Genomic DNA, 27,984 nt, shown 5'->3' with positions numbered 1-27,984 from the left:
CAAGTTCGTCAACATGCACCTTAAGTGGCGATTAATCAACAAGTGCACAAAAATCAGCAGCAGGGTGTGCAAGAAAGACAGCTACGTGCTATAGCAAGTCCTTCTAGTCACAGCTTTATGAGGGCCGTAATTATCGTTTACTGTTCGGGATAACTTTATATGCCATCTCTCTGTAAGTGCTGGGTTTCTGCGCGTGAAAGATTCACGTCAGTGTCTCACAAGTATTTCCTGCACGAAACGCCTCCGAATGGTTGAATAAATGCAGTACATTATAAGCAAAACTTGGCCACAAGACACAAGTGCTCTCAACAAGCATAGTGTTATTCCGCTAGCTCAGTCTGCAGGTAACGATGAATGACCGCCGGATAAGAGCTTACTTTTTATGTTGAAGTCCCCGCCATAGTTATTATGGCGTCCATATACGGGCATCGATAATAACCCTGCATGTCCCAGCTCTTTGCATTGCGATGCGCGCACTGAAGTGACGACAGTATATATGAATAATGGATGCCACTTAGGACACCATAAAGCTCGCCCCAAGTTAAAACAAATGTAGACGTTCGTCACTCACAACTATTCAAATACATGACATTGAGATGCAGCATCATAGAATTTATATCAGCATCGTCCTTTTTATGCTCGTGCGTACGGTTCTTGTCGATGAAGCAGCGGCAGGGTGCCCCAATGATGTGATTATACGCAGTTTTGACGAAATGGGGCGTTACGACATGCCTGCTTGCATCGACCACGTTCTGGACGCCACCGGTGCTACCAAGCTAAACATAGTGGCCTTTTCCCAAGGATTCCTCGCAAACCTCATTCTTCATTCAGTCAGGCCCGAGTACAGCGAGAAGGTAAGGTATGGTTTTCGCTTCAAATGGTTATCAGCGACGTCTTGCTCCGAGGTTGTGTGGAAAGTAACGCTATGTGGCTCATTGGTGCAACTTCATTAATTATCAGGCTCTATAGCATGTATAAAGGAGTATACACCTATCCGACCAACTTTTTTAATGGCTGCGAGATTCAAGATTGGATATTGAGGACGCCTGTGTGGAAAGGCACCGAAATAATTCGGAACAGCTGGGATTCTTTAACGAACACCCAAGAAACGGTACGAGAGTGTTGTTGCATTTCACTTCTGCCAAAATGCGGACGCCGCGGCCGGAATTCGAGCCCACAACTTCGTGCACAGCAGCACAGCGCCATTGCAACTACGCGGCCGCGGTGACGACAGCTTCGTCTTCGTATTTGCCTGAACCTCACGCGCACGCGTGAGTTACTAGAGAGACATCTGGGAAGTCTTTCCTGGAGCCTTTTCTAAGCTTTGGGGGCTGTTTGGTGGAGACTCGCGCTTTCTAACGCTAATTTTTGTAGGTACTGTGGAGGACGACGGGCTTTTCTACCGTGTTTGTGGTGCCTAAACTTGGGCACAATCAGTATGACAGCGGCGGTAGGCGATGGGAGGAGTACATACGGGCCCCACGTGCAGAGTGCTCTGTGAATGCGCCGTCGAGTCATGAACAAGTACCTAACTATAACTTGCAAACAAATACTTTGCAATAAAACAACTTTGCAATAACAACGTGTCATTACTTATTTGCCGGCGGCTGCAAAAGCGGTATCTACCTAACCAATCTCGAACCTAACCAATCCGCTTCCTCCCACGCTCTTTTTCGGGCCCGGTCGCTTGTTGCAGAAGGCAAACTACTGCAGAATTCAAAGTGCGAAATGATACAGCAATGGAGATTACAAACAAAAAAAAATAAAGTTTGCTGCACTAGTGATTCGACCTACGGAGCCCCCAATCAAAGGCGCAGTACTGGGACCGGTAGACCACAAAACACTTTTTTCAGTCTTTATTGCCTATGTATATACATATATATATATATATATATATATATATATCTTTACAGTGCCACAAGCATACGTACAGGTAAAAAATTTCGAGGGTGCTTAGCTTGGCCTTTAAGAGTGTAACGCAATAGCATTAAAAGATCCCAGACTGCTTCTCACGCTTCGCGGCCACTGCAGCTTTTATAACCGTTTTTCGGCAAACGCTGGCTGTGAACGGAATGCACGAAGGCGAGCTTTCCGGCGGAAACGCGGCCTATTGGGCCTTTGTAGGAAGTAACATAAATCAAAAGCGAAAACAGAGCATGTTCAGGATCATTTATCCACGGTTGCGGTGTGAAACTTGGCTGTGGACAAACGTAACAAGTCTGGTCCTCCTCCTTGGTAGTATATTACCAACAGAAAGACAGATTCCGAAAAGGGAGAGTACACAAAAAATATCTCTCGCAGCTCACGCATGGTGGACTTCAGCCTCGGTGAGTGAGAGGTTTAGGATGAATCTCCAGAAAGTGTGCTTTCTTCAGAAGCAAGCAGACTTGCTGACATGAAGCATACTCACGTATTGCACGATTGCCTCTAAACCATGCACGCAGGCTGGTTTGCGATATTTCGTAGATCTTATAACTGAAGCAGTATGCTAGGCACGCTCCAGGCAAATCTCTCCATTTTTCATTGAATGGGCTCTCTGTCTTTCTCTCTGTTGGATAAAAAGGCGGTTAATTTTTAAGGTCTTTACTGATAACGCCGATAAGCTTTTTCTGAATCAGTTCTAACCCCGTTTCATGAGCTAGTCACAGCGTGCGTGAGACTCTAAAACCGAGGGCAACAAAATGGTATCCTACCATAGCACTCAAACAAGGGATCGTCTCACTGCATCACATTGGTCAGATGCGCGCAGCTTGACTGCAATAATTGATATCTTCCTACACACGTAGGGCTGCTAGAAAAAAGAAATCCCGTCCTCTTCTACCTCCGCACCTTTGCTAGCAACTTAATAGTTGAGCGGCATAATTCGTCGAAGCATTAAATTTTCTTTGTCACAGGCATATATCGTCATACCTTCAACATCATGTTTAAGGACAATAGCTCCTGTTCAAGCCACTCAACATCTTTCCCGTATGCCTCGTTGCAGGTCAACCTTCTCGTAGGCTACGGTCCTGTCGCCAATATCACTCACATTGAGCCTCCGTTTGGTTGGGTAGTGCCGATTATTCCGATACTTGAGGTAAGTCACTTCACTCTTTAAATGTAGTTTACTTGTCCGTTAAAAGAAAGTGCTACTTCACTTATGTGTAAAAAGAGTTTTGAAATAACACATATGCTCATATTTAGCTGAACGTTAAAGAGCCTCAGGCAGTTAACATTGGTGTTGCTGGCGCCTGATAACGTAAAACTATTGGGACCTGTTTTTATTCCAATCTCCTGACGTCAAAATTACGTAACCACTGACGCAAATATTGGGCGGTCATCCACGGCGTCATTAGAACTCCTGTATCAAACGGTCTCCTCTTTTACGAGAAGCCATTTTTCTTTGTTTTCCAAATGAATAGCTTTTCATATCTTATCATGTTTCTCTTACCTAAGTGGATGACTAGAGGCGAGGTGCACACACAAATGGTTAGTGTTTCGGTGAGGCCGAGATAGCGCAGTCAAAGTGGATAACGGGATGAGTAGGGACGTAGCCGCGACTGCAATTACTCCGCTTCCCCTTGCTTAGCTAGTGGTGACTGGTCGAAAATCGCAGTGGCGCAGAATTCCCCCCCCCCCCCTTCCGCCATGGAAGGTTAAAAATACCGCTAAAGTGCATCCTCAGCAAAGAAGAGTCGCCAGAGATACGACATATACCTGCCAAAAACGCTCGATAACATAGAGGAAGGGAAAAAAATTGGGGCACCTAAGTAATTCTGGCGATGTGTAAATGCGAGAGGATTACTTGTCGCTGAGTCTGTCGCATAGTTAACCTGCAGAGTTTAGCGTTGCGGCAAAATATTACTGAGTTCAGTGCTGCTGCGTTACATTTCCGAGTGGAATGTTGTTCCTTAGAAGGTCACAACAACGCAAGACGACAAACCGGCCATACTGCGATCTCTTAGTTGAGTTTTATTTACGGAGTTGCTATAAATGTTTCACGCAGATTGCATTGAGTGTTCTTTCTCGATGACACAACCTTTTGGCACGATTACACCGCTTTTCCTAGCGATGGCAGTACTATTCCGCGCGGCACCATGGTGTTGGCCCTACATTCCTTTATCCGTTTCGTATACATAGGTGAGCTCCACCACATACTGTGCAGAGATGTAGTCCTCGTCCGGCGGGTGTCTGAGCACGTTGCATTTATACGTCGTGGGGCATGGGCTCCGGCGACGGCATCTGCGGGCCCTTGATAACTCGAAAAAGAGCGAGTTGCCGCCACCTTGCCGCGCCTCAGTAACCTCCGCAGTAAAATCCCTAAACGAAATAAATGTAGCGCCATCTGTTCTCCCCTCCTCTTACCTTGTCCTGCACCGGTGTTGGCTCTCGCTACGCGGTGCTGATCAAGCAGACGCTCTCCGAAGAAGATCTCCGCGTTCTCCGCGCGTCTCTCTTCAGCGCTAAGTATGCGGCGAGAACGCAATGCATGAAGCTATGTCAGCAGTCGGCACTCTTTGTCGGCATCGCAGATCGCTTTGGAGGGCCGAGTACGTTTGGTCATGGTTCATAATGGTTCGACGCGGGTGAATAAGGCGCTAAGGAGCGATAACTGCTTACAATGATCGGAGCTTCATCAGCCCCCCCTGTTTGCCTACGGACAGTGACCGTTCCGTAAAGTAATTCGATGCACTCAAAAGGTGCTTCTCGCATGCATTCAGGCCAAACAAAGGCAACGCCATCGAATGTATGACTGAGTCAAGAAAAAGCACGTGCATTTAAAGACAACTTGATTGAATTCGGGTACGAAAGTTGCAAATAAACGCATTTGCGAACATGCGGCACTTAGGAGAGCGAAAAACTAAGGAAGCCGCATACAACAAGTGGGAGCATATGAGATTAGTGATGAGCGAAGAATAGCGGGCCTACCTCACAGAGCCAGGACCATTGTCTATGGTTTAAATCAGCCCGGCTGATTCTTTGAAGCCAGATCTACCTCCGCGCCGCGTCTCCTCACCGTGGCCACTACTGTTATATTTTAGTTAGATGATTATAGGGTAATTTCTGGGCCGTCTTTCTGTCACAAGTTTCTGATGACGGCGGGATCGCTCAATGAGCCAAATAATGCTCTCGCAATAAAAGCCTATTCATACAGACTTTCTTAGCGTTGTTCCGTAGGGCCCATGTGATGTTTTTGATTGGGTGTATCTCTTTTGTGCGTGTCGTAGCGAGAACGATCTTTTAACCTTTCTGTTATCTTGTTTCTTTTTCTTTTTGGAAGAAATTGTAGCTCATATTCATACACGCTTCGACTTTCTTAGTATTTCACGTCTCCTGCGCAGGTTCTTTTGTACCCGATCACCGAGGCCGGCTTTCTGGGTTTGTCATCAGGACTGCGGGAGCTTATTTCGGCAGCATGCAATACAATCGCTAAGACCTTCTGTGTCGCTTCCTTCACGCTAACCGCATTTGCCAGTCCGGAACAATTCAACGAGGTAAGAGTGAAGGAGAACACATGAGAGATCGTGCGATCATTGGAAACAGACACCGGCAGCTGCACATATACTGGAGCATACCACTAAGGTGATGCGGACATAGACAGAGAAGGGCGGTCTTCTGCACCTAGCTAACGTATGAACCGGGACATAGGTCTAGTGCGAATATAGATTTACCCCTTACCATGAAAAAAAGAGATGTATTTATTATGATAGAAAAGCTGAGAGGTCGGCTTGAATCAATCTTCTGACTTGCTACTCGGCGTTGGGGGACGAGGAAAGGGTGTAGAAAGAAAGAATAGAGAAGACGTTGATTATGAGGATGAAGATGGTGGTGAGAGTCTTGCACGCTCCAAGACATTTCAAAGTCTCTTGTCCAGTCCGCTGTCATAGAAAAAATTGTTAAGAGCCTTCAGACTATCAGGCCGATGATAAGGATCAGGCAAAGGTCCCAATAAAAACTTTTCAATTAATGGTCCAACGGCAAATTTAGACAAGATGTGTGTCAGCGATTTTTGCTGTACATCAAATCGCGCGCAGATGCACAAGAGGTGTTCTGTTGTCTCAGGAATACCACATTCCTCACAATTCGGACTGTCCGCCCGGCCTATGAGATGTAGGTATCGCCGCGTGAATGTCACAGCTAATCGTAATCTGTGCAGCAAGCTTGCATTGCACCGTTTCATGCTCGGTGGTATCTGTATTTTCATCTGTACGTCGAGTTCGTTAAGGCGGCGATGACGATGACCTAGTGAGGTCCAATATACTGCTGTATTATCGCGCAGAAATCTGTACACTAGGGCATTAGTCTCTGGTCGTGAAAATGGGATGGACACTGGCGTGGCATTACTGTGGGCCATCTTTGCCTCCACGTAAGCAAGCTCATTTCCATGTAAGCCAGTGTCCGGGAATCCACTGAAACCTTATGCAGTGGCCAGCTCTTTGGGCGACATGGTGTGATTCGATCACCCCTTGAGCAAGGACATAGTAAGGTCATCGTCTAAGGGCCGAGTCGATCACTTGAAGTGCCGGCTTGGAATTGCAAAATACAGGGTCTCTCCTGCAAGTAACGTCCGTGAATTTATTGTGACGTCACTGTACGTCCCCGTGCTGTCTAACTGGTTGAAACTGGTAGTGGGTGAACCCAGCTAAGCAGCGCTCCGTCGCTCAGTGTCCTCCGATTATCGGAGAGTGAAGGACGGGCCTGTCCATCAGAGTTGTTTTTTATTCCTGTGCAAATGAAAATGCAGTGCTCGTTAGAACAAAGATTTGCGATCCCGTTTTGGGTTAAACTTGGCAAGACCGCTGCGGAAACTGTTACCATGCTCAAGATTGCTCACAACGAACATGCTCTGTCAGATCAACTCTTTCGGTGGCACAAGGCTTTCTTGGAAGGCCCCGAAGAGGCCGACGACGAGGACCGCACCGGCCGACCATCGACAACAACCACGGCTGACAATGTGACGCGAGTGAGGGAACTGTTGAACTCAGACCGACGATTAAGTCTTCGTTTAGTGGCCGACATGTTAAACATTCCGACAAATCAAGTTCATGAAATCGTTACAAACGATATCGGCATGCCGAAGGTGTGCGCAAAAATGGTTGCAAAAGTGCTCACTGACAACCAAAAGTCGCATCGCGTTGAAACGTGCCAAGAAAACCTCGACATGTGGAAACGTGATCGAACATTTTTGCACAACGTCATTACAAGTGACGAGACTTGGGTATTTGAATATAACCCAGAGACCAAAAGGCAACCATCAAAGTGGCACACGCACTCGTCCCCTCGCCAGAAGAAAGGCAGGATGTGCAAATAAAAGATGAAGATCATGCTCATCGTTGTTTTTGTCCTCGTTTTTCTTACGTCTCTTGTACTTGCTTCGCCCTTTACCACACTACCTAAAAGAAGAGAGCTGGAAGTCTCGCTGTAGCCGATGTATCGACGCAAAAGGAGAGTATCTTGAAGATTTTTAAACAACTGTAACGAGAATCCCATAATGATTTTTAGTGGCCTTACTGACATTACTTTCAGGACAGACCCTGTATAGTCCAAGTCTGATGCACAAAATATAATTATAGGGTCTTTTAAGATCTCTCTTAAGAGGGGTACGGTGAAAGCCTACTCTTTCTCCACTTATCATTCGCTTCTTTCTCCTTGCCTCTTCGCTTTCTCTTCTTTCTTTTAATCATTACTGCTTTCTACCCAGCATTTTTATTTATTTCTAATCAATTGTGGTCATTACAAGCCGTCGTTACACATGTTGGTCATATCATAGTCATCATTAGCCATTACAACTCATTTCCGTCATTATTAGTTATTACTGGCCATTACTAAGCATTTTAGTCATTTCTAATCAATTGCAGTCGTTATAGTTCGTCGTTAGACATATTAGTCATTTCGTAGTCATTAGTAGTCATTACAAATCATTTCAGTCATTATTAATCATGACTGGTCATTACTAAGCATGTTTAGTCATTTCTGATCAGTTGTCGTTACAACTTGTCGTTAGACATATTGGTCATATCATAGTCATTACTAGTCATTACTGTTCACTAGTAAGCATATTTATTCATTTGTAATCTCTCGTGGTCATTAGAAGCCGTGATTACACATACTGGTCATTTCATAGTCATAAGTAGTCCTTACAAGTCATTAGTAGTCATTTCAGTCATAACTACTCATTACTAAACATTTCTAGTCATTTCTAACCAATTGTGGTCATTACAAGCCGTCGTTGCACATATTGGCCATTTCGGAATCATTAGCACTCATTTCTTCTTCCCTTCTTCCCTTCTCTTGGAATCCAGTCCGTAACCCTTAATGACCATCGGTTATATACCCTCCTCGTTACACGCCCTGCCCATGCCAATTTCTTTTTCTTGATTTCAACTAAGATGCCAGTAACTCGCGTTTGGTGCCTCACCCAATCTGCTCTTTTCTTATCCCTTAACAACACGCCTATCATTCTTCTTTCCATAGCTCTTTGCGTCGTCCTCAATTTAAGTAGAACCATTTGCGTAAGCCTCCAGGTTTCTGCCCCTTACGTGAGTACTGGTAAGACACAGCTGTTATACACTTTTCTTTTGAGTGATAATGGCAACTTGCTGTTCATGATCTCAGAATGCCTGCCAAACGCACCACAGCCCATCCTTATTCTTGTGATTATTTCAGTCCCATGATCCGGATCCGCGGTCACTATCTGCCCTAAGTAGATGTATTCCCTTGCCCCTTCCAGTGCCTCGCTACCTATCGTAAACTGCTGTTTTCTTCCGAGACTGTTAAACATTACTTTAGTTTTCTGCAGATTAATTTTTAGACCAACCCTTGTGCTTTGCCTGTCCAGGTCAGTGAGCATGCATTGCAATTGGTCCCCGGAGTTACTAAGGAAGGCAATATCATCAACGAATCCCAAGTTGCTAAGGTATCCTCCATTAACTCTTATCCCTAATTTTTCGCAATCCAGGTCTCTGAATACCTCCTGTAAACACGCTGTGAATAGCATTGGAGAGATCGTATCTCTCTGTCTGACGCCTTTCTTTATTGGGATTTTGTTGCTTTCATTATGGAGGACTACGGTGGTTGTGGAGCCGCTATAGATATCTTTCAGTATTTTTACATACGGCTCGTCTACACCCTGATTCCGTAATACCTCCGTGACTGCTGAGGTTTCGACTGAATCAAACGCTTTCTCGTAACCAATGAAAGCTATATATAAGGGTTGGTTATATTCCACACATTTCTCTATCATCTGATTGATAGTGTGAATATGGTCTATTGTTGAGTAGCGTTTACGGAATCCTGCCTGGTCATTTGGTGGACAGAAGTCTCAGGTGTTCGTGATTCTATTTGCGATTACCTTACTAAATACTTTGTGGGCAATGGACAGTAAGCTGATCGGGAAGAGCGTATTGCTCTAGTAAAATTTAATTAAAATCAGTAGTGGCTCATTTGTGGCTACTTCAACCACGAGCGACATGCACTGTCTTCGCTATCAGCCCACGTTTCTGACACTCGCTTCACAAGGTCACTCAGAAGACGACGACGACGCAGTGATAATGAGGAAATAGTGACAAAGCAATGATATCAAAAAACGACAAAGGCGGTATAACGACGACAGCGTGATCCCAATGAAATGACAATTCCGAAATGCTGACGATGGTATAACGAAACCAGAGTGACTATTACATGAGCAGAATGCGATGACGACGATGGCGTGATGACATTACGACGACAGCCGGATGACGAAGCTGTAGCGACGATGATGGCGTGGCTACAACGGCATAACGAGGAAGTTATGACAACGGATGCAGGACAGCGACTGTTTGAGGACCACAGCATAACAACGGCGGCTTAAGAACGGCTGAGTGACAACGATGGAATGACGCCGATAGGCCGACGAATGCTGTATGACGATGATGACATGGCAACAGTGAGATGACGTTTATAGATTTTTGAACATGGTAAAAGAGCGTAAAGACGACGGTACGATGACAAACGTATAATGATGAATGCGTGACGATGACGGCACAACGACGATTGTATGACAAAAATGCAGGACGACGAGGCCAGGCGACGATGACATGACAGTCGTAATTGGAGAGTGGGAACACAAATGTATGAAGACAATGGTGAGACCACAACTGTGTCACAGAAACTTATAACGATGATAAGTTGACGAAGATCTCTAATAAAGTGATCACGAAGCACTCGTGATGTCAAAAAAAGTCACATGACGAAACTGGAATGACGACAATGGAGCGATCATGATAGCCCCACCACAATGGCATGACCACTGCACGACGATGCGCGATGACGACAGCATCAAAAGCGGCAGATGACAAAGCTGGAATGACGACGATGCAACACTCTTGAATGGAACACGAGGGTCATTTACATAGTTGCCCAAGCTAGTAGACAACTTGGGCCACTGGGTTCGGGCAGAAAACGCGAGGACGACGGCTTGACGAAAGTCGACTGACGAAGCTGGAGTGACGAAGACGGGAAGATCCCGGAAGCGTCACGACGGTGATATTACTGTGAATACATGCATTACGAGTGTCACGACAAAGGCGCCACGACAATGGCATGACGAGAGTTGGATTGCAAAGTTTTATTGACGACGATGCAGCGACTTCGACCGCATCATGAGCAGATACTTAGTGGTGCAGGTTATTAGGCAGCTTGGGCCACTCGGTTGCCGCAGAAGGCGTGACGTCGGCGACATGAGGACGCTCCAATGACGACAATGAAACGACCCCGAGGGCATCGCGATACCACGACCACAAACCTAGTGGCCCAAGTTAGTAGGCCACTTATGTCACTGCGTCGGCTAAAGAGGCACAGACAGACAGACAGACAGACAGACAGACAGACAGACAGACAGACAGACAGACAGACAGACAGACAGACAGACAGACAGACAGACACAGACAGACAGACAGACACAGACAGACAGACAGACAGACAGACACAGACAGACAGACAGACAGACAGACACAGACAGACAGACAGACAGACAGACACAGACAGACAGACAGACAGACAGACAGACAGACAGACACAGACAGACAGACAGACAGACAGACACAGACAGACAGACAGACAGACACAGACAGACAGACAGACAGACAGACAGACAGACAGACAGACAGACAGACATACAGACAGACAGACAGACAGACAGACAGACAGACAGACAGACAGACAGACGGACGGACGGACGGACGGACGGACGGACGGACGGACGGACGGACGGACGGACGGACGCACAGATGTACAGATAGATAGATGGATAGGTGGATAGATGCATAGATGGATAGATAGACGACGAAGTGGGTCTGTGCCCTTGGCGCTGGCGAGTGTTGGCCTGGTGGTCTGGCTCCAGTGTAAATAGCCTGTATAGAGCCTCTTTTATCTGTGTTTTTCCACACGTAACATTCTGGTGGAGGTCAGCGAACCCCGTCCTCACCATGGAACTCCGGTGTGGTCGGTATATCGAGATTGTCACCATGCCTCCCGGTGATGAGACCACCTCTGCAACGGCTTCGGCTTGTCCGACTGCTCCAATCATCACGGTTGCCCAACATCGAGACCCTGGTGTGTTCTCTGGCCTAGAGGGAGATGACGTTGACGAATGGATCAAGCTCTATGAACACGCCAGTGCTAATAACAGGTGGGATCCAACGATCATGCTCGTCAATGTCATCTTTTATCTCGGTGGCCCCCCACGCGTGCGACACCAAACGCATGACGACGAGATAAACAGTTGGGACAGTTTCAAAGAAAAGCTCATGGAACTGTTCGGCTACCCCATTGGGCGCAAGGCTGCCGCGAGAAAGGCTCTTGCGTCTCGTGTTCAGACATCTGCAGAGCCGTACGTTTCATACAGCCTCGACGTCTTGGCTCTCTGCCGCAAAGCTGACGATACTATGTCTGAAGCAGAAAAAGTGCCGCATGTGCTAAAAGGCATCGCCGACGGTGCTTTCAGTTTGCTTGTTTTCGGCCACGTCTCGACTATCGACGCCATCATCAAAGAATGCCGTCGCCTTGAATAAGCTAAGAGCCGCCATATCACACATCACATCACGCGGCTACCCAACACTGCTGCTACGCCGACATGTGAGGGTCGACCGCGTCAGACCACCCCCTGTGACGACGTAACCCGTATTGTTCGCCGCGAGCTCGACGCCGCCTGTTGCCAGCTTTCTATGCGACGCCTCCCGATCCACCAGCAACCACGATTGCGCTCATTCAGGCCGTCGTCAGACAGGAATTTGAGAACATGGGTCTCAACTCCGTGTGTTCATCGTCTCCACCCATCGTTCTCCAGTTCTCTAGCAGCCCTCCACGTCCCCGGCAGTCCTTTTCTGCCACATCTCGCCGCAACCCGTCCAAATGGCGTACCCCTGATGACGGGTCGATCTGCTTCCACTGCTGTCGCATCGGCCACGTCGCTCGTCACTGCCGCAACCGATGGCCACCACCTCCTCGGATATACACGGCCGCTCATTCCTGCCCCTTTGGACCTTCTGTTCGCTATGCCACCCGCCATGAACCCATTGCTGCTGATGCTCCTGCCCCGAACCTTTGCTACAGCCGCTCGCCCTCACCTCGACGCCGTCTCGTTCGCCCCAACCCCGTTGCTTCTCTCTGTGTCCTATCGCATCCCGGATCCAGCCGGAAAACTAGGCACTGCAGCTTCTGGAGGTGAAGCTCCGTTGTCCACCCTGCCCTCAAATCCTCTGCTCACATTACCTGCGAACCAAAATCTTCTTGACGTTGACGTTGACGGCTATCCTGTCACGGCACTCATCGATACAGGTGCACATCGTTCTATTATGAGTGCCGCCTTCCGACGAGACTGAACAAGCTCCTCACCCCAGCGTCGGCACGCGTCGTCCGCGTTGCGGATGGCGGCGCTGTGCTTATCATGGGCATGTGTACGGCACGTGTTAGCATCGCCGGCCGCCACACTCCTGTCCTCTTCACCGTGATTGCTCAATGCCCCCACGACCTCATTCTCGGCCTCGATTTTCTCTCCGCGCATTCTGCTCTTATTGACGTCTCTTCCAGTACCCTTCGCCTTGAGTTTCCGATTCTCGCAGAACCTTCTGACGCACCCCAGTGCCGCCTACGCCCCACCGGCGTTATTCGCCTGCCGCCACTGAGACCACCGTGACAGGGACCAGGCTCTACCTTACATTACATTTGCGTATAACTCTTCCCGTCTCGAAACTGCTGGCTTTTCGCCTTTTTACCTCTTGTATGGCCGGGAACCGAGGCTACCACTGGACACTGTGCTTCCGTCCAACACGGCTTCAACTAACGCTTATGCCCGTGATGCTTTCACCCATGCTGACCATGCTCGCCAACTTGCGCGCACTCGTCTACAAGCCTCTCAAGGCAAACAAAAGCAACGCTATGACCTCCGTCACCGTGATGTCCTTTTTTGTGCCAGGTACCCTCGTTTTGGTCACCATCGCATAGAGTTGGTCTTTGTGAAAAAATGCTTTCCTGCTACACAGGCCCATATCGCGTGCTTCGCCAAGTAACCGATTTCACCTGCGAAATCGCTCTAGCCACGCCCACTACGTCCTCCGCAGTGACAACCAGTGGCATTGTCCACGTCGCCGGATCAAACCCTACAACTCTTCACGCGCCTTGGATATTTAACAGCACCGTGATGGCGCTTTTGCCACCGGGGGGTAGTATTACGATATCATCGAGCGATGCTCAAGGGACGAGCCGCCGCGAGAACGACGACGAAGTGGGTCTGTGCCCTTGGCGCGGGCGAGTGTCGGCCTGGCGGTCTGGCTCCAGTGTAAATAGCCTGTATATAGCCTCTTTCATCTGTGTTTTTCCACACGTAACATTCGATGCAAAAAAGATGCAAGAAAAGATGCAAAAAATCACACATGGGGTCAATCGAAAAAGCACACGGAACAAACACAAGAAACTAAATTTCACCAATCACAATTGGATGCCGATATGGCTTTGGCCGTGCTGCTGACCGTGCATTGGCCAACATCATGGAACTTACATTATAGAGATTACTGCTGCATAAAACGAGGTGCGACTTTAGCTTTCTTTATTCATGAACATATAGAACTCATGTTACACTATTTACTGTATGTCCACGACACTTAAAACCTATGCCACGTGTGTCAGTACAAGACCACTTTGTCGAAAAGTATCTGCTCCTGCATGTATGTCAGTTTTAAATGCATTAGCCTTGTGTTTCGCTGCAATTCATGAAGCGCAGTTTAGTGTCCCGCGGATCGCAGGCATTAGCGCTCATTCTTCAAGATAAGTATATGACAACTAGTCTGGACACAGCGTGCAATCTACCGCTACGTTATGAATGCATTCTTTATCGCGTTTCTTTTTAAAAACTCGCAGCGTGCCACAATCACTCTTCAAGGAACACTTCCTGTTTATGCCTGGGTCACGTTATTACGATAGAAACCATAAAATAGCAAGCATTTTGCAAAGAACGGTTCTTCCTTAATTAGGTTCTTGCACACACATGCATATACTTGCTAAGCGGTCAGCAATCGTTGTTTATAAGGGCTTTTGTGTATTCGGGCCTAGGATAGTTTACTGTAGCTGTGTAAAACCGAAAATAGGATGCTTTTTGCTCGAACTACTGTTTCTTAGTTGCGCTGTTGAAGATATCTGGACTGTTGTCACCACGAATGCATTTTCTGTTTCCCTCATCACGGCATAGTATGGTGATTCCTCTTACAAAGATGTCACAATAAGTATCGCCTCCTTTCAGACAAGACTGCCTGTCTACGTAGGACACTTTCCCACCGGATCGACCTATAACAACTTTCTCCACTATCATCAGGTACACGTTCTCTTCTATAACTGACATCCTTTTAAATGACATCAGTGTCGGCCTGCTGAACACTATATTCCGCGAACAAATACACATGAAATAAATTAAAGGAGAAGCTCATTCGCATAACAACTTATAATGTAAGGTATCTGTGCCTTGAGCTCCACGCTGAACTTCAATGGAAATCGCGTCACTAATGCTCCTTAATAGCGTGGCCAACTGAAATGATTATTTGATTTGTTCAGTGACACGCACCTTTTCTGTGTTAACAATATCCTCTTAATCCACAGTTTACGACAAACCACTAGCGTGCCTTGGAATGTAGTGTTTTTCAATGAAGACAAAAATGCAGATAGCGAATACCAGCCTAAAGGATAAATACTGAAAGCCTTACTGGCCTGTTCAGACATTTGAACACTGTATATCATGACATATATCGGGCTTCGGCTGTGGGCGCCAGAGAAGAAAGGGCCAGCCGAGATAGCTGGTGACCTCATGAGCGCTGTCCTCCCACGTGACTGTTAGTGGTTGTTGCATAATTTGAATTTAGGAAACGCTGCGCAGTCTAAGGGGGGAAGCAAGCGAGAGCAAGAAACGCTCACTTCTAGACAATGAGCACTCGCACTCCCCGCTGCCGGAGTTCCCCAGCACACCAGCATTGTAGCAGAGAGTGGTTCTGGTCGCCAAGCAAACCTGTGCATGTTTGTCCGTGCGCTCCTGACACCATGTTTGTATAGATAGTAAGCGAAATTTCACTGCAATTTATATGGCCTATAAGAATACGAGCGTTATTTGTAAGCTTGCCTAACACTTTGCAATACCTATCAGTGGTTCGCCTTTCAGGCGAGGTGCAACTTTCCTCGCTTTTAGGTTGTATTTATTTTAGAGAAAGTCTTAAATTCTAGACATTTCAATCGTCCATGTTGGTTTTAGTTCCTGAAGAAGTAAGCATAAGTTCTCGACATATCCCAACTTGGGATTCGCTAATGGGCACATTTTCATCGATTGTCGTTTTGATCACCTACTCGAGAATGCATGCGGTAATTCTGATCCAGCATCGACTTTCTAGCATCGTCCTGCAATATACTCTGTAAATTGGTGCTCCACTAAGATTTATTCTGCGTTTTCAATGGTAATATTATGAAACGATGTAATCAAATCCTTGTACACATAATGTCTGATCACTGCAAGATATTCCGTCTGGATAATTCTGATGTGCGGCTTTTTAAGAACGTTAGCATTGACATAATTAACGGATGCTGTTTTTCAACTTTCTAGGAAACAATCTGAGGGAACTCGACAACCGCGGGAGTATATGTGTGCGCTTGGTCCGCAAACTTCTTGGCTGACACTGCCCCATGTAGTTATTAGTAACACTGATCTTATATGCCGAATTTCAGCTTAAGTTAAGCATTTTGCAAGAGTACGCCTCTTTTCCAAGGCTAAATTTTTGAGTACATATTAGGTTTGCCTCACGCACTACGAGTTTCCAATCAGAAAGAATGTTTCTTACAGATTTACGAGGCGAAAAACCTGGTGATGTACGACTATGGAAAATTGGAAAATCGTCAGCGATATGGCCAGGTAAATAAACCTTTAATTTTATAACCTATTTGACCAGTCGTATAACCGGACCAGCATCATTCAGAATTCTGAGGATTCTAGCGAGAGATTTCAACGCTTATCGCTTACTGTGGGGTAGCTCGGCAATCAATTCCAGAGGCAGGAATCTAGTGTCGTTCGCCTCTGATCACGACCTTTGTGTCATGAACGATGGCAGTCCTACATACCTGGGGGGTCTTAAGTACAGCAGGATTTCACTTTGGTATCACGATGCTTCAGTTCAAATGTTCTGTGGTTTTCAGTCATAGAAACACATGGAAGTGACCATATACCTACATATTTGCGGATCAGGGGGCTAAACAGTTCTACTTCGTCGTATGCAGTATGAAGAATCGGCTGGACTAAGTTTTAGCTATACATGGAAAATGCATGCAGAGAAGACCTTGGCTACAGCCTGGAGGGTACCATCACAAAGACAATGAAGGAAGCTTCGTGCTTCCTAACGTTGACAGCAAACTGCTCCCAATTAGACGTAGAAGTGGTGAGGCTGACCGCACTTCGACGACGAGCTGAAAGGAAATACAAGCGCACGAAGGAAGTTTGAGACCTAAGAAGGGCCCGGAGAACACAGAAGAAAATCCAGCGCCATTTAGACAAATTACAGAAACAACTCTGGAAGTCCTTTTGTGAATCATTGGACCTTCGCAAACCACTTTCATACATCTGGAGGACCGTTCGTGGCCTGCACTCGTCTCCGCAACAGCGACATCTTTTCATGGCCTCAGCCCTACATCAGGCCAGACGAAACTTGAGGTGGCGAATGATTTTTGTGCGCGGATTGCTGGCGTGTGTATAACCCCCAACGCCGAAGACGCGAGTGTCATCCCTGTGTCTCGCGTCCCAGAAATGGAAATTCCATTTACTATGGAAGAACTGGACGCCTCTTTGGCTGCTTCTGGACGCTCTTCTTCATCAGGGCCCGCCAGCATCACCTATGCAGCTCTTGCCCATCTTGGACAAGAGGCAAGGCAAGAGCCATTAAATTGCTACAACCGTTCAAGTTATGAAGGCATCGTTCCTAAGCAATGGAAGGTTAGTCGGCTCGTACCGTCACTCAAACAAGGAAAGTCGCCTTTCGACCTGTCGGCATATCGATCTATTGACCTGGGAAGCCGCAATGGGAATATAATGGAAAAGATTATTCTTACACTCCTGTAATGGTATCTTGAATGCCACAATGTGTACCCTGACTCCATAACAGGTGTTCAGCGAGGCAGGTCATCAATAGACAATGTTATTGACCTCACAAGGCTCATACAGCAACAAAAATGCCTCGAAAGCGTATCAGTGGCGCTCTTTCTTGGTGTGAAAGCGGCGTACGACAGGGTTGCACATGAAGCGATCCCAGAGTCATTGGAGGCTCTTGGAATCGGTGGCCGAATGTTTCTCTGTATGCGCAACTATTTTACTAGAAGGCCTTTCTTTGTGCTGACCGAATATGGCCCTACTGCCAACTATTTAGCACACGGTGTGTCCCAAAGCCCGGGGTATTGAGCCCTGTTCTCTTTAACCTATCTATGGTCGGCCTTGCTGATATTGCACAAGACAATGCACCTATCGATGGACATTGATATTTGTCTTTGGTCGTCTGTGGTGACTCGTCTTCAAGTACGCGCAAGAATTCAGTGGGCAGTCACCCTAACCTGTTCGTATCTCCGCAAACAAGGCCTTAGAGTGTCCATCGAAAATGCGCGTAAAACGCGTTTACTCGCAAACCCATGGCACCGTACCCTGTTTCTCTAAATGGCCAGGCTATCAAATACCAGAAGTCTCACCACTTTTTATGTGTGATTATTGACAGGGACCTTTCATGGAGCCCCCCGCCCCCCAGCATCTACCGAAAGAGAAGACTAATTTCGATGGTACATTTACTGAGGTTCCTGTGCGTAAAAACCTGGGGCACGTCGGTACGCTCCATGCTACAGCTGTACAGAGCACTGTTTCTGGGCTTTTTATGGTACAGCTTGCCGCTTTTTTTTTTCGAATACATGTAAAACAAACATTCGTACCCTCGAAAGCTTGCAAGGCCAGGCTCTACGGACATGTCTTGGATTACCACGGTGCACTTCGACTCACGCAACAACCATGATTGCTAGAGACTACTTGGTTCCAACATATATATATATCGATTTGACATCCTTAGCGCACACGTTCGGCATCTGTGCCGCGTACCCAGTCATTAAATTGCTGCTTTGCCAGCACAAAGACCTCAAGCCATATTTTCCGAACTTGTTTCGACACATCAAGGATACCTTCCCTCGGGCTTTACACCAGCAGCAAGACCACCGTTACCCCTATGGTTCCTACGATCCACAAGCACGCCTCACGATTCCTGGAATAATGAAGAAGACCCGTCATTCAACAGTGGCTCAACGTCAATTCACATTGTCATTACTGAACGACGCGTACGAGCAAAGAACGCACATTTACACCGATGGATCTGTCTCAGCCACAAGCTCCACAGGCGCTGTTATCATCCCGGCCTTACAAGTTACAATTACTTTCAAAGTGCCCCATATAACGACCTGTATGGCAACATAACTTCTCGCTCTATGTGCCGCTGTTAATTACATCGCACAAGCCAAACCTCGAAAGTGTGTTGTTTTTTGAGACTCCATGGCAGCCCTTCAGAGTCTGCTGACTCTTCATGGGCCTTACGGCGCAAGGCCAATGAACAACTGGTGTTTGAGACCAGAGAGGTTCTCCATCAAGCTTTCATAAACAGGCATGACGTCATCTTCCAATGGCTTCCGGGGCACTGTGGCGTCGTCGGAAATGACCTTGCTGATGATGCCGCCTGGTCAGCCCATAAAGAAACCCTGACGCTTCATATACCCTTATCAAGCACAGATTCTGCGTGGGGTCTTCGTTTACTTGCTCAAACCAAGACTGAAACATTGTGGAACACCGCGGTTTTCTCCAACTGCCGTTTCCACCGGCTGGATTCTACATTGAAGCTGCAGATTCCATCGAACTTATCTTGCCCTGATGCAACTTTACTGTGCCGCCTCTGGTTAGAGGTGGCTTTTACGAAAGCCTACTCATTCCTTATTCGAATGCCTGACACACCGATCTGTGACTCGTGCAACTGTGAAGAGACGATCAAGCACGTGTTGTGTTTTTGTAATCTCTATGACAACGAACGCGACGTTCTTCAGAGGGTGTTAAACCAATTAGATAAGAGACCATTTTCAAAGACTAAGATTCTCGGAACATAACCCCACGCGTCACAGGCTTTCAAAACGAAGCGGGCTACGTTTTATGAAAGCGACTGGCCTCAGTGAGCAATTATAGGCGTGAAGTTATGGACATCCGCACGTATGCAAACCGATAGACCTTCTTCCTTCCCTCTGCTTTCTTTTCTTCCCTTAAACCTCTTCCCCTGTGTAGCGTAGCAAACCGGACGTGCATCTCGTTGACCTCCCTACCTTTCCTTCTTTCCTTTTCATCCTCCTCCTCCTTCAGAATTCCGAGAATGTTAACACGAAAAATTTTCTGCCTAGCTTCCCACCAAAATTTTGTCGTTGTGTGGTACCTCCCTCGTCTCGTGCCCAATGGAGCCTAGGCTGTCCATAAAGGAGTTTGTCACACGAAGGCTATTGCCGCAGGTTTTACACCTATGCTTTGTTTTCTTAACCCTCGGGCTTTGCTGACCGTGGTTCCTGCAGGGTGCTGCTGCTGCTGCTGCTGCTGCTGGTTTTCTGTGTATTTCACACACAGGGTGGCACTCGTATAAGCAATCGCCTTGTCTTAGTCACGTGTAGTATTCCTACAATTGTTCTGGTGGCCGGCTATTTTCTCAGCTGAATTACCCACTGAAAAGATGAGCGGTATCATAAGAAACTTACTACAAAAAACATCCGCATTTAAGCACCTGATTCCTTGATTAAAGCGAATCATTTTATGCCATCGTTCTAGGTTTTGTTGCGTCGGCTCCGTCGGCTTCTTGCCAAGCGGGCCAGTGCCAGTGAAAGAGCATTGGAAATGTTAGCTGATTCTGGAGATGGTGCAATGAAGAGTGGGGCCGATCTCTGAGGCAGTGAGATTCGTGTTCACGTGGCTCACCTGAGTTGCGTGAAGGAAGTCAGTGCTTCGCGCGGTCTTGTAGAGCAGGCATGCAAACACTGTGCTGCAAAATTCATTGCGGGAGATGATCAATTGTATAGCATTAATGTAACACTTAAAATATATTCCAAGTTGTAAGTTGGATCTGCATAACATTATTACTGTAATAAATAATTAGAACTCATAGTGTTCATCGGAACGACATTCCTATTGCGACAGCTGCGCTTACGAGAAAGGGAAACGGTATCACTGCGAGCAACGTTCGCAGCTTACGTATCGCTTAGCTTCAGCACTACGAATTATCCGAGAACTCTTCTGATCCACTCGCCCCCACCCCCATGTCCACGTGAATCCCAAGCAAAGCTGGAGGTCCAGCAATGGGTTTGATGGAGCAGGCAGCCAGGGGTCGCCTCACTGTATTAGTCACTGCAACGTGGGAAATATGAGCTGTGTTCCGTTTCTTTCTTTTTCTGGTATAACTGATCCATTTTGCCAAATTGAATGTCAGGGTCGCTGTGCTGTCAAAGTTTACCTAGCTTGCCTTCCAGGCGCATCTACGTGGCAACGCACATTTAAATCATGAGCCAAAATTATATCCTAACATACTAGGTGATGATCTTCTGGTGCTCGACGGTGCTACATGAAATGGTGAACCTTTGAGCAACAGCTTCCACGATATTGCACCCAGCAATGCAAAACGATATTCATCCGTTGGGGCGACACCTATATCTCCTATATTTGAGGCCACTATCAAGATATGTCATAATTGATATCTCTAATTTGTGTGTATAATTTTGTACCGTTGTCCTCCCAACATATCGTTCATAATCCATATCTTGACTTTCTATGTTAAATTTTTTATCTTTATCCTAGGAGAGCTTGATTCTTTTCTTTGAAGCCTTAAGGTTCCTCAGTTGTGCCTTGCCAGCTATTCCAGGGAAAATATACGTATCTGCTTTTTCAAGATTAGGACGCATAACGGAATGACGTAGAAGAATTTGGTCAAGTTTTTGTATTTAAACTTTAATACGCAGGAAACATCATTTGTGAGGGCTTCATAATTTTACTTGGCTTAATAGACGATGTTGACGAATTACATCAACTTCTAGTTTTAAATTGTAGTATGCAGGATAATTCTTAAAATTGGGTTGCATAACATTTTACGTTTACTAGCTTACGTGGAACAAATTGCTAACTACTGTATCCAAGTTTTACTTTGCATGAAATTGACAGGCGCGTTTTATCATATTTGATACTGTTGTCTTGGTATGCTAGATTAACGTAGAAGACCAGTTTTTGGCAAACTAGTTCAGCAGAAACTTATACAAGTTTTCGACAAACACGCATGGGCTTTGTCTGTAGCCTTGTGTAAATTCGGGTGCATGACCGCTTTTGCTGGCATGGTTTCACTCTTTTTTCTATCCGAAATCCTAATACGCAGGACACGCCACCGCCGTACCCGTTGGAGCGCATAAGATTGCCAATCGCTTTGTTCCCGGCACCAGGAGACACGGTGGCGACCCCAGCCGACATCTCAGACCTGGTTGACAGGCTCGGCGAAAACGTCGTCTTCGAGCACGTGGTTCCAGTGCCCACTTTCCGCCACCTGGATTTCGCCACCGGTTATAGGGCGAACGACATCCTACACAACGTCGCCATTGAGCTTATGAGGAAATACGCCGTTGAAGGTCGTTAAAGAGGCACTCAAGAGGAAACTATATTGGACCTGTTCATTAAACCATTTTCCAAAAAAAGTTAATTGAGAAGGCGCTTAGCAATGCAGAAATCGCTCACAAAAAACGAGAAGCCTGTGGTGCCGCCTCTTCAATTTCTGAAGTGAAGGCGCTAAAAAGACGGAGGACAAAGAAGAAACACACACACACAGGGCGCCACTTCCAACAATGTTTATTCAGAAAAAAAACCCCACTGATTTATACTAGGAGCGTAATCACAGTTTCTCAGGGCGCATTCGCGTTTAGGTAGAACAGTTCTTTGCGTGACAGTGATATGGATGCAACACTTACGCAGTTATCAGCTGCTTCAATGATTCTTTTGGCCTCAATTATTAATCTAACCCATTTGTCACGGCTTCTGGCGACCACAGCGCAGGCGTGGAAGTCTGGCTTACATCTGCAATTTCTACAATGAATTGCCAAGTGGCCCTCCCTCCCATTGTTCACTTTGTTATTGTGTTGCCTCAGCCTGTCATTCAGGCACTGCCCTGTTTGGCCCACGTACTTTTTACCACAATCTAAAGGAATCTCATAAACAACTCCTGCCTGACATTCTACGTATTTGTTATCGTGTTTAGTAGCACAGGCCGGTGCCTTGCGGGAATAAGGGTTGGTCATTCGACAGAGTTTAGAGAGCTTGCACGGGGCAGAAAACACGACATTTACGTTAGCTCGCTTTGCAATCTTTTTCAAATTATGTGACATGCGGTGTATGTAGGGTATGACAGCAACTTTTTCTTTTTCGCGGGGTGGCTCCTGGTCCGGTTGGCGGATTCGCGACTTCTTCAGGATTGTTTCCGCTACGGACACTAAAACAGGTTGTGGGTAGCCTGCCTCTTCCAGGCGGTCAATCTGCTTAACAAAACTCGCCGCAGCTCGATGTGGACAGGACTTCTTGAAAACGTTCAGCAGGCACCTTCACTTCAGAAATCATGCTTAACCAACACGCCCAACTATCCATCCTAACGCCTCTTCAAGTTTTCGCAACAGCCCGCCATGACGTCGCATATTTTGCTATGTGTGCTTGAGTGTGGTTATTTTTTGACCGTGAAAAATAATAGGCTGCATTGTTGTTTAAAAGGGTCAAGGGATTGATTTATCAATTTTGCAGAACTTTCACTCAGCTACTATGGTCCAAAGACGAGAGAATGCTTTGACTTCCGAGACGTCGCACTGACGTAGCAGAGCTGGACTTCCGGCAGCAAATATAAAAATAAAACTGTGACGCTCGTTTTCTCTTCTAGTAGTAACTAGATTGCTACGGTATTAGGAGAAATAAAACTTTGAGAGAGTACTTGTTCAGTTTAATCTGATTCAGTGTTTATTGCTATAGAGTCGCCTTGACAACAGCAGTGAATTTTGAATCGATTCTATTCGGACCTCTAACATCAAGACTTTGAATGGAAGAACACTACAATCGCTCATGCCGGTGACAGTAATCTGGCGTGCTCTTCTCCGGTTTGTTATACCCATGTTTAGCGGCTCAGAAAGTTGAAAAGAGAGAGAGGAAAGGCGGGGAGGTTAACCAGAGGTGGGAAACTTATTTGCTACCCTGCACTGGAATGAGGGATGTAGGGGTTGGTAGGAGGGCAAAGAAAGGGAGAGAGAAAAATCTGAAACAGAGACAGGTAACAGAAAATGTTGTCCAGTCACAGGCGTTCACACAGACCGGTTATTCTCAAGAAGTGCAGTAGCGCCTGCACCCCTTTCTGATGCGATTTTATGTCGCGTCGATGGTGCGAAATTCTTTCTTCCGACAAAGCTGGTCGCCCAGCTGGCTGGGCACGACAGAAAGCGATTGTCTCTACACACTGTGCTGAGCGCACTGGCAAAGAACATGCCGAATTGTTTCCGCGTCTCCGCAATCGTCACATGCTGCAGTATCAGCCATCGCTATGAGGAACGCGTAGGCATTGGTGAACGCGACGCCAAACCATTGCCTACACAAAAGGGTCGCATCCCTTCGGGGAAGCCTTCGTGGAAGTCGAAGGCTTAAGATCTAGGGTGTACAAACGGTCGTGTATATAATGTTGTTTATTGAACTCTGATGGAGTGCATTGGCATGCACGTAGACGAAGAATACTTGCAGCATCTGTCTTAGACATCGGGATTGATAACGGGTTGTCCTCACGAGCTGAACGAGCAGCTTGGTGGGCACGTTCATTGCCGACGGTTCCACAGTGACATGGTAGTCACTGAAAGAAATATTTCATGTCGTTTTTTTAGTCAAGTGGTGTATGGTCTCTGTCATTTCGAGTACCAATTGTTCATAAATACTTTGTTTAGCGCAATACAACAGACACAAGAAAGGCGACAGGACAAGGCGCCTTTCTTGTGCCAGTTGTATTGCGCTAAACAAAGTATTTATGGAACCGCACCAACTAGCCCGCCAACGCATTGTGCTGAACCAATTGTTCATTCGGACCGCACCATAAGGCTTACAGCAAACACTGCAGTGCCGGCTTCGAGTCGCGCAAAATTGACCACTTGTGTGGTGGTCTGCTTTAAAATAGTGTAGTGCGATTAGAAGCACTGTGAATTGCGCTGCCGTCGACATTGGCAAGTGAGACGTTTTCAACGTGACAGTAGTACGTTTTTGGAATGACGCCAACTGAGGTACAGCTGCTCGGCATGACGGAGCGGTTGGTGTATATGGGGGTGTTTTTCCGGTACTTCTCATATATTAAGAGTAAGGTAAGCTATTTAGGAACCGTCGATGACATATGTCCTTTTTTTCGGACGTTCTGTATTGTCAGATTGATCATTGGCGCAGTAAGGCACCAAGGAGGAGTCATAGGTATTGCGGCAGGTGGGAAGCAAGGTGGTATAGCCTCATATGTATGGACTCCATTTGGCACAGTGAGGCACGTGGTCTCTCTACAGGTAGAGAGGCTAGATGGTGGCTTAGAGAGTGGGAAAGAGGCCTCACGTGCACTCTTAGTGCTTCAACTGCGATGTGGGTCTTGATGACTGGCGATTGCAATACTTGTCGCCTTTGACGTGCTTCGATGAAGACCTAGACGAATCCGGAAGGCCTGGGCCAGACCACTTAGTGTAGTTGCTAAGCTTGTTTTACTTGCGTTAGTCAATGCTGGAAAGGTATACCGCAAGAAGCCCAAATTTGTACCCTATATAGTTGCAGCATAGCGCTTGTGGACATTCCCCAGGTCATCCTAGCGGAGAACTTCAAAATATGACAGATTCTTGTCAACCGCTTCTTCGTGTATACTGCAAGGGACCTCCATTCGATGTCTGTGTCAATTATGACACCCAAGATTTTGTATGACCGTACGGTTTGCATTATCTGGCCATTGATTAGTACACTGTAGTGCATCATGGCCTTACGCGTAAGTGCCACAAGTGCACATCTATCAGATGAAATCACCATGCCTTGATTATGCAGATAGAGTGCAGCCTGAGTTGTAGCTTCTTGGAGCCTTGCGGGCATCTGTAAGCGCATCTTACCGGTCGTCCAAACTCATATGTCGTCCACGTACACATGCGCTTGACAACGTTACGAGCACAGTTAAGTTATGAGAATGTTATAGGTGCTGCTGACTCCAAAGAGGAGCTTGTTGCAGTGCAGCATAGTGTTGCTGTGTCGGTTTTTTTTTTTTTGCGGGGGGGCGGGATATAACCACCTTAAAGGTTCGAGTTCATTTGTGTTGTTCAATGCTTTTTGTGAATGTTCGGTAAAATCATGTGCTGAATTTGTTTTGAAGCTTTAGCGCCCTGTTTTCAACACTATTTCTGTCCACTGATATGGTGCCTACTGAAGACCAGTAAACACATATCTCTTGATGTACAGCTTTCTTTTTTTACCACAGATATCGCTGTGTGTATTCTGTATAGGTGAAAAATCATGACTGGACTCGATCCGGAGCAGATCACTCCGTTCACCTGAACTAAGCTCAGCTCAGGTAGTTTAAAGCATGCTCATTCCATGCGCTTCGTGTCGTCACAGTAACGTTCATTTTGTATTTGCACATGCCCGAAAGCTATTTCATGTATGGGGACTCAACTCAAAGCAATCAAAGAGAACAATGCAAGTGATGAACCCAGGAACCCAGGCAGGACTTACAAATCAGACACCCGATGTGCCGGCTGTCGTCCCTTTTCCTTTTTTTTTGCCCAAAAATAAAAGCAGAACATGCAGTTACTTAATGCCGTTCTCATGTGCACGAAACAATACGAAGAGCCATTGCTTTCATTTGATTATGAAGCTACTCATAAAACGTTACCGAATTGTTCCCTAGGAAGCTCTGGCATTGTGAACGTTAAGCTACCTAAGAATTCACAGGTAGCACATTAATTTTTCTAATACACCTCTTCTACTGTTGTAATATTCCTGTAAGCCTATTTTTATGCTTTGACTTGACAAACTTCTAAGCAATCACGCAATTACCATTAGGCACTAGTGCAGAGTTCTCTTTGTGAAATTTTTGTAGAAGACTCTTATCACTACCGGCGCAACTTGAGTGTTTCGTCTGATTATCATTCTTTGGTGCACGAGGCGCTACGCGCATGTGCAGGGTGGTTGTAAACGCATAGCACCAGCGTGAATCAACAGGAGAGACTGGTCGCCACAAGGGATATGTCTTTCGTAAACATATACGCTTCTGTCTGCCTCGGTTGAATTATTACTGCAAGAGCACTGTATATCCCGTGAGGCAAAAAATCCGGCTTGATAAAGGGATGGTTGGAAATATATGGCCGACGGTGAAAAGAGTAAAAATACGTAAAAAAATGCTCGTATTGGTGTCAGATTTCTTATGCAAGTTCCTGTAAACAAAGCAAATGAACAGCTTTGAAGATAACATTTGAAGCACTTGGGTCTGGGTGTGAATTGAACCCGGCCTCCGGGATGCGAAACTTCATCACAAACAAGGCCAATCACATGTTCGCACATCAACGTTGCCACAACTTCTATTCTGTCCATACATATATAGAGATGCAGTCGACGAACGCAGCATCCTTCTTGTGCCTTTGAGTGCAAATCAGTCCAAACTGAAGCCCGCTTGTCTCCCGGTCCTTGGTGAAGAAGTCTGGTGTTCAGCTTTCGTTTCCCCAAGTTCTCGCCCGAAATGGGGTGGCATACTCTGTCACCACCACGTAAATGGGGTGGTGGCATTGGGCTTGATCGGTGTGGCCTTGCTGCACGATGTCTCTTATGCGATCCATGTTATTTTCTTCTCGTGAGGTTGAAGTACGGCCCTGAATTGTGTCGTCCACCACTGACGTTTTCCTAGAGCTGAACTTCCTGGGCCACTCCAACTCACGCCCGCGATAATGTCTGGTTGCCGTAAGTGTCACGAAGCAACTCATTCGTCTGCGTAGCTTCACACAGAAGTTTATGTTAACATATTGTTCGAAAAGAATCTCCACCTAATGGCAGTCGCGGCGCATATGGCGTTACGCACATGTACCAGCATAAAATTCAGGGGGTCGATTCTTGAGGAGATAAAATTTTACAGTCACTTAACTATGCTTACGTGATTTTAATGCGAAATCATTATGATTTCACTAATTAATTGGTCACGCTCATGATACGTGACGCCCTGCATTGTCACGTGTCCTTCACAACTCTACCCTAATCAACCTTGATCCAGCTTGCTCTGATTTGCAAGAACCTTAATTCCTTTTAGTGCACCCCAATCCATGTCACCCTAATTTGTGTCGATGTTAGTCTACCTCAATGCACTTTAATTCACCCTAATGCACCATTCTCTAATTTGTAGCGACCTTAAT

General features: G+C 46.5%; 1 protein-coding gene across 1 annotated transcript; it reads left to right on the top strand.

Annotated features, from left to right (window-relative positions):
- The first annotated feature begins 713 nt into the window (after positions 1-713).
- On the top strand, positions 714-22,199 carry LOC129388083 (gastric triacylglycerol lipase-like). Its single transcript, XM_055078110.1, has 5 exons — positions 714-854; positions 2,984-3,076; positions 5,322-5,474; positions 6,857-6,943; positions 21,945-22,199. The coding sequence occupies exons 1-5, from the start codon at positions 714-716 to the stop codon at positions 22,197-22,199; spliced, it is 729 nt and encodes a 242-aa protein (XP_054934085.1).
- Positions 22,200-27,984: the final 5,785 nt, after the last annotated feature.

The sequence above is a fragment of the Dermacentor andersoni genome, chromosome 10 (assembly GCF_023375885.2).
Source record: "Dermacentor andersoni chromosome 10, qqDerAnde1_hic_scaffold, whole genome shotgun sequence".
Classification (NCBI taxonomy): domain Eukaryota; kingdom Metazoa; phylum Arthropoda; class Arachnida; order Ixodida; family Ixodidae; genus Dermacentor; species Dermacentor andersoni.
Note: the sequence above shows the minus strand (reverse complement) of the source record. Positions and strands in the feature narration are given on the sequence as shown.

What these genes read in the sequence shown, in the direction of transcription:
- LOC129388083 (XM_055078110.1), top strand. Translation starts at nt 714, where the DNA reads ATGGGGCGTTACGACATGCCTGCTTGCATCGACCACGTTCTGGACGCC. An exon ending in CGATTATTCCGATACTTGAG is followed by an intron (nt 3,077 to 5,321) that starts GTAAGTCACTTC and finishes TCTCCTGCGCAG; the next exon opens with GTTCTTTTGTACCCGATCAC. An exon ending in CGGCTGACAATGTGACGCGA is followed by an intron (nt 6,944 to 21,944) that starts GTGAGGGAACTG and finishes CCTAATACGCAG; the next exon opens with GACACGCCACCGCCGTACCC.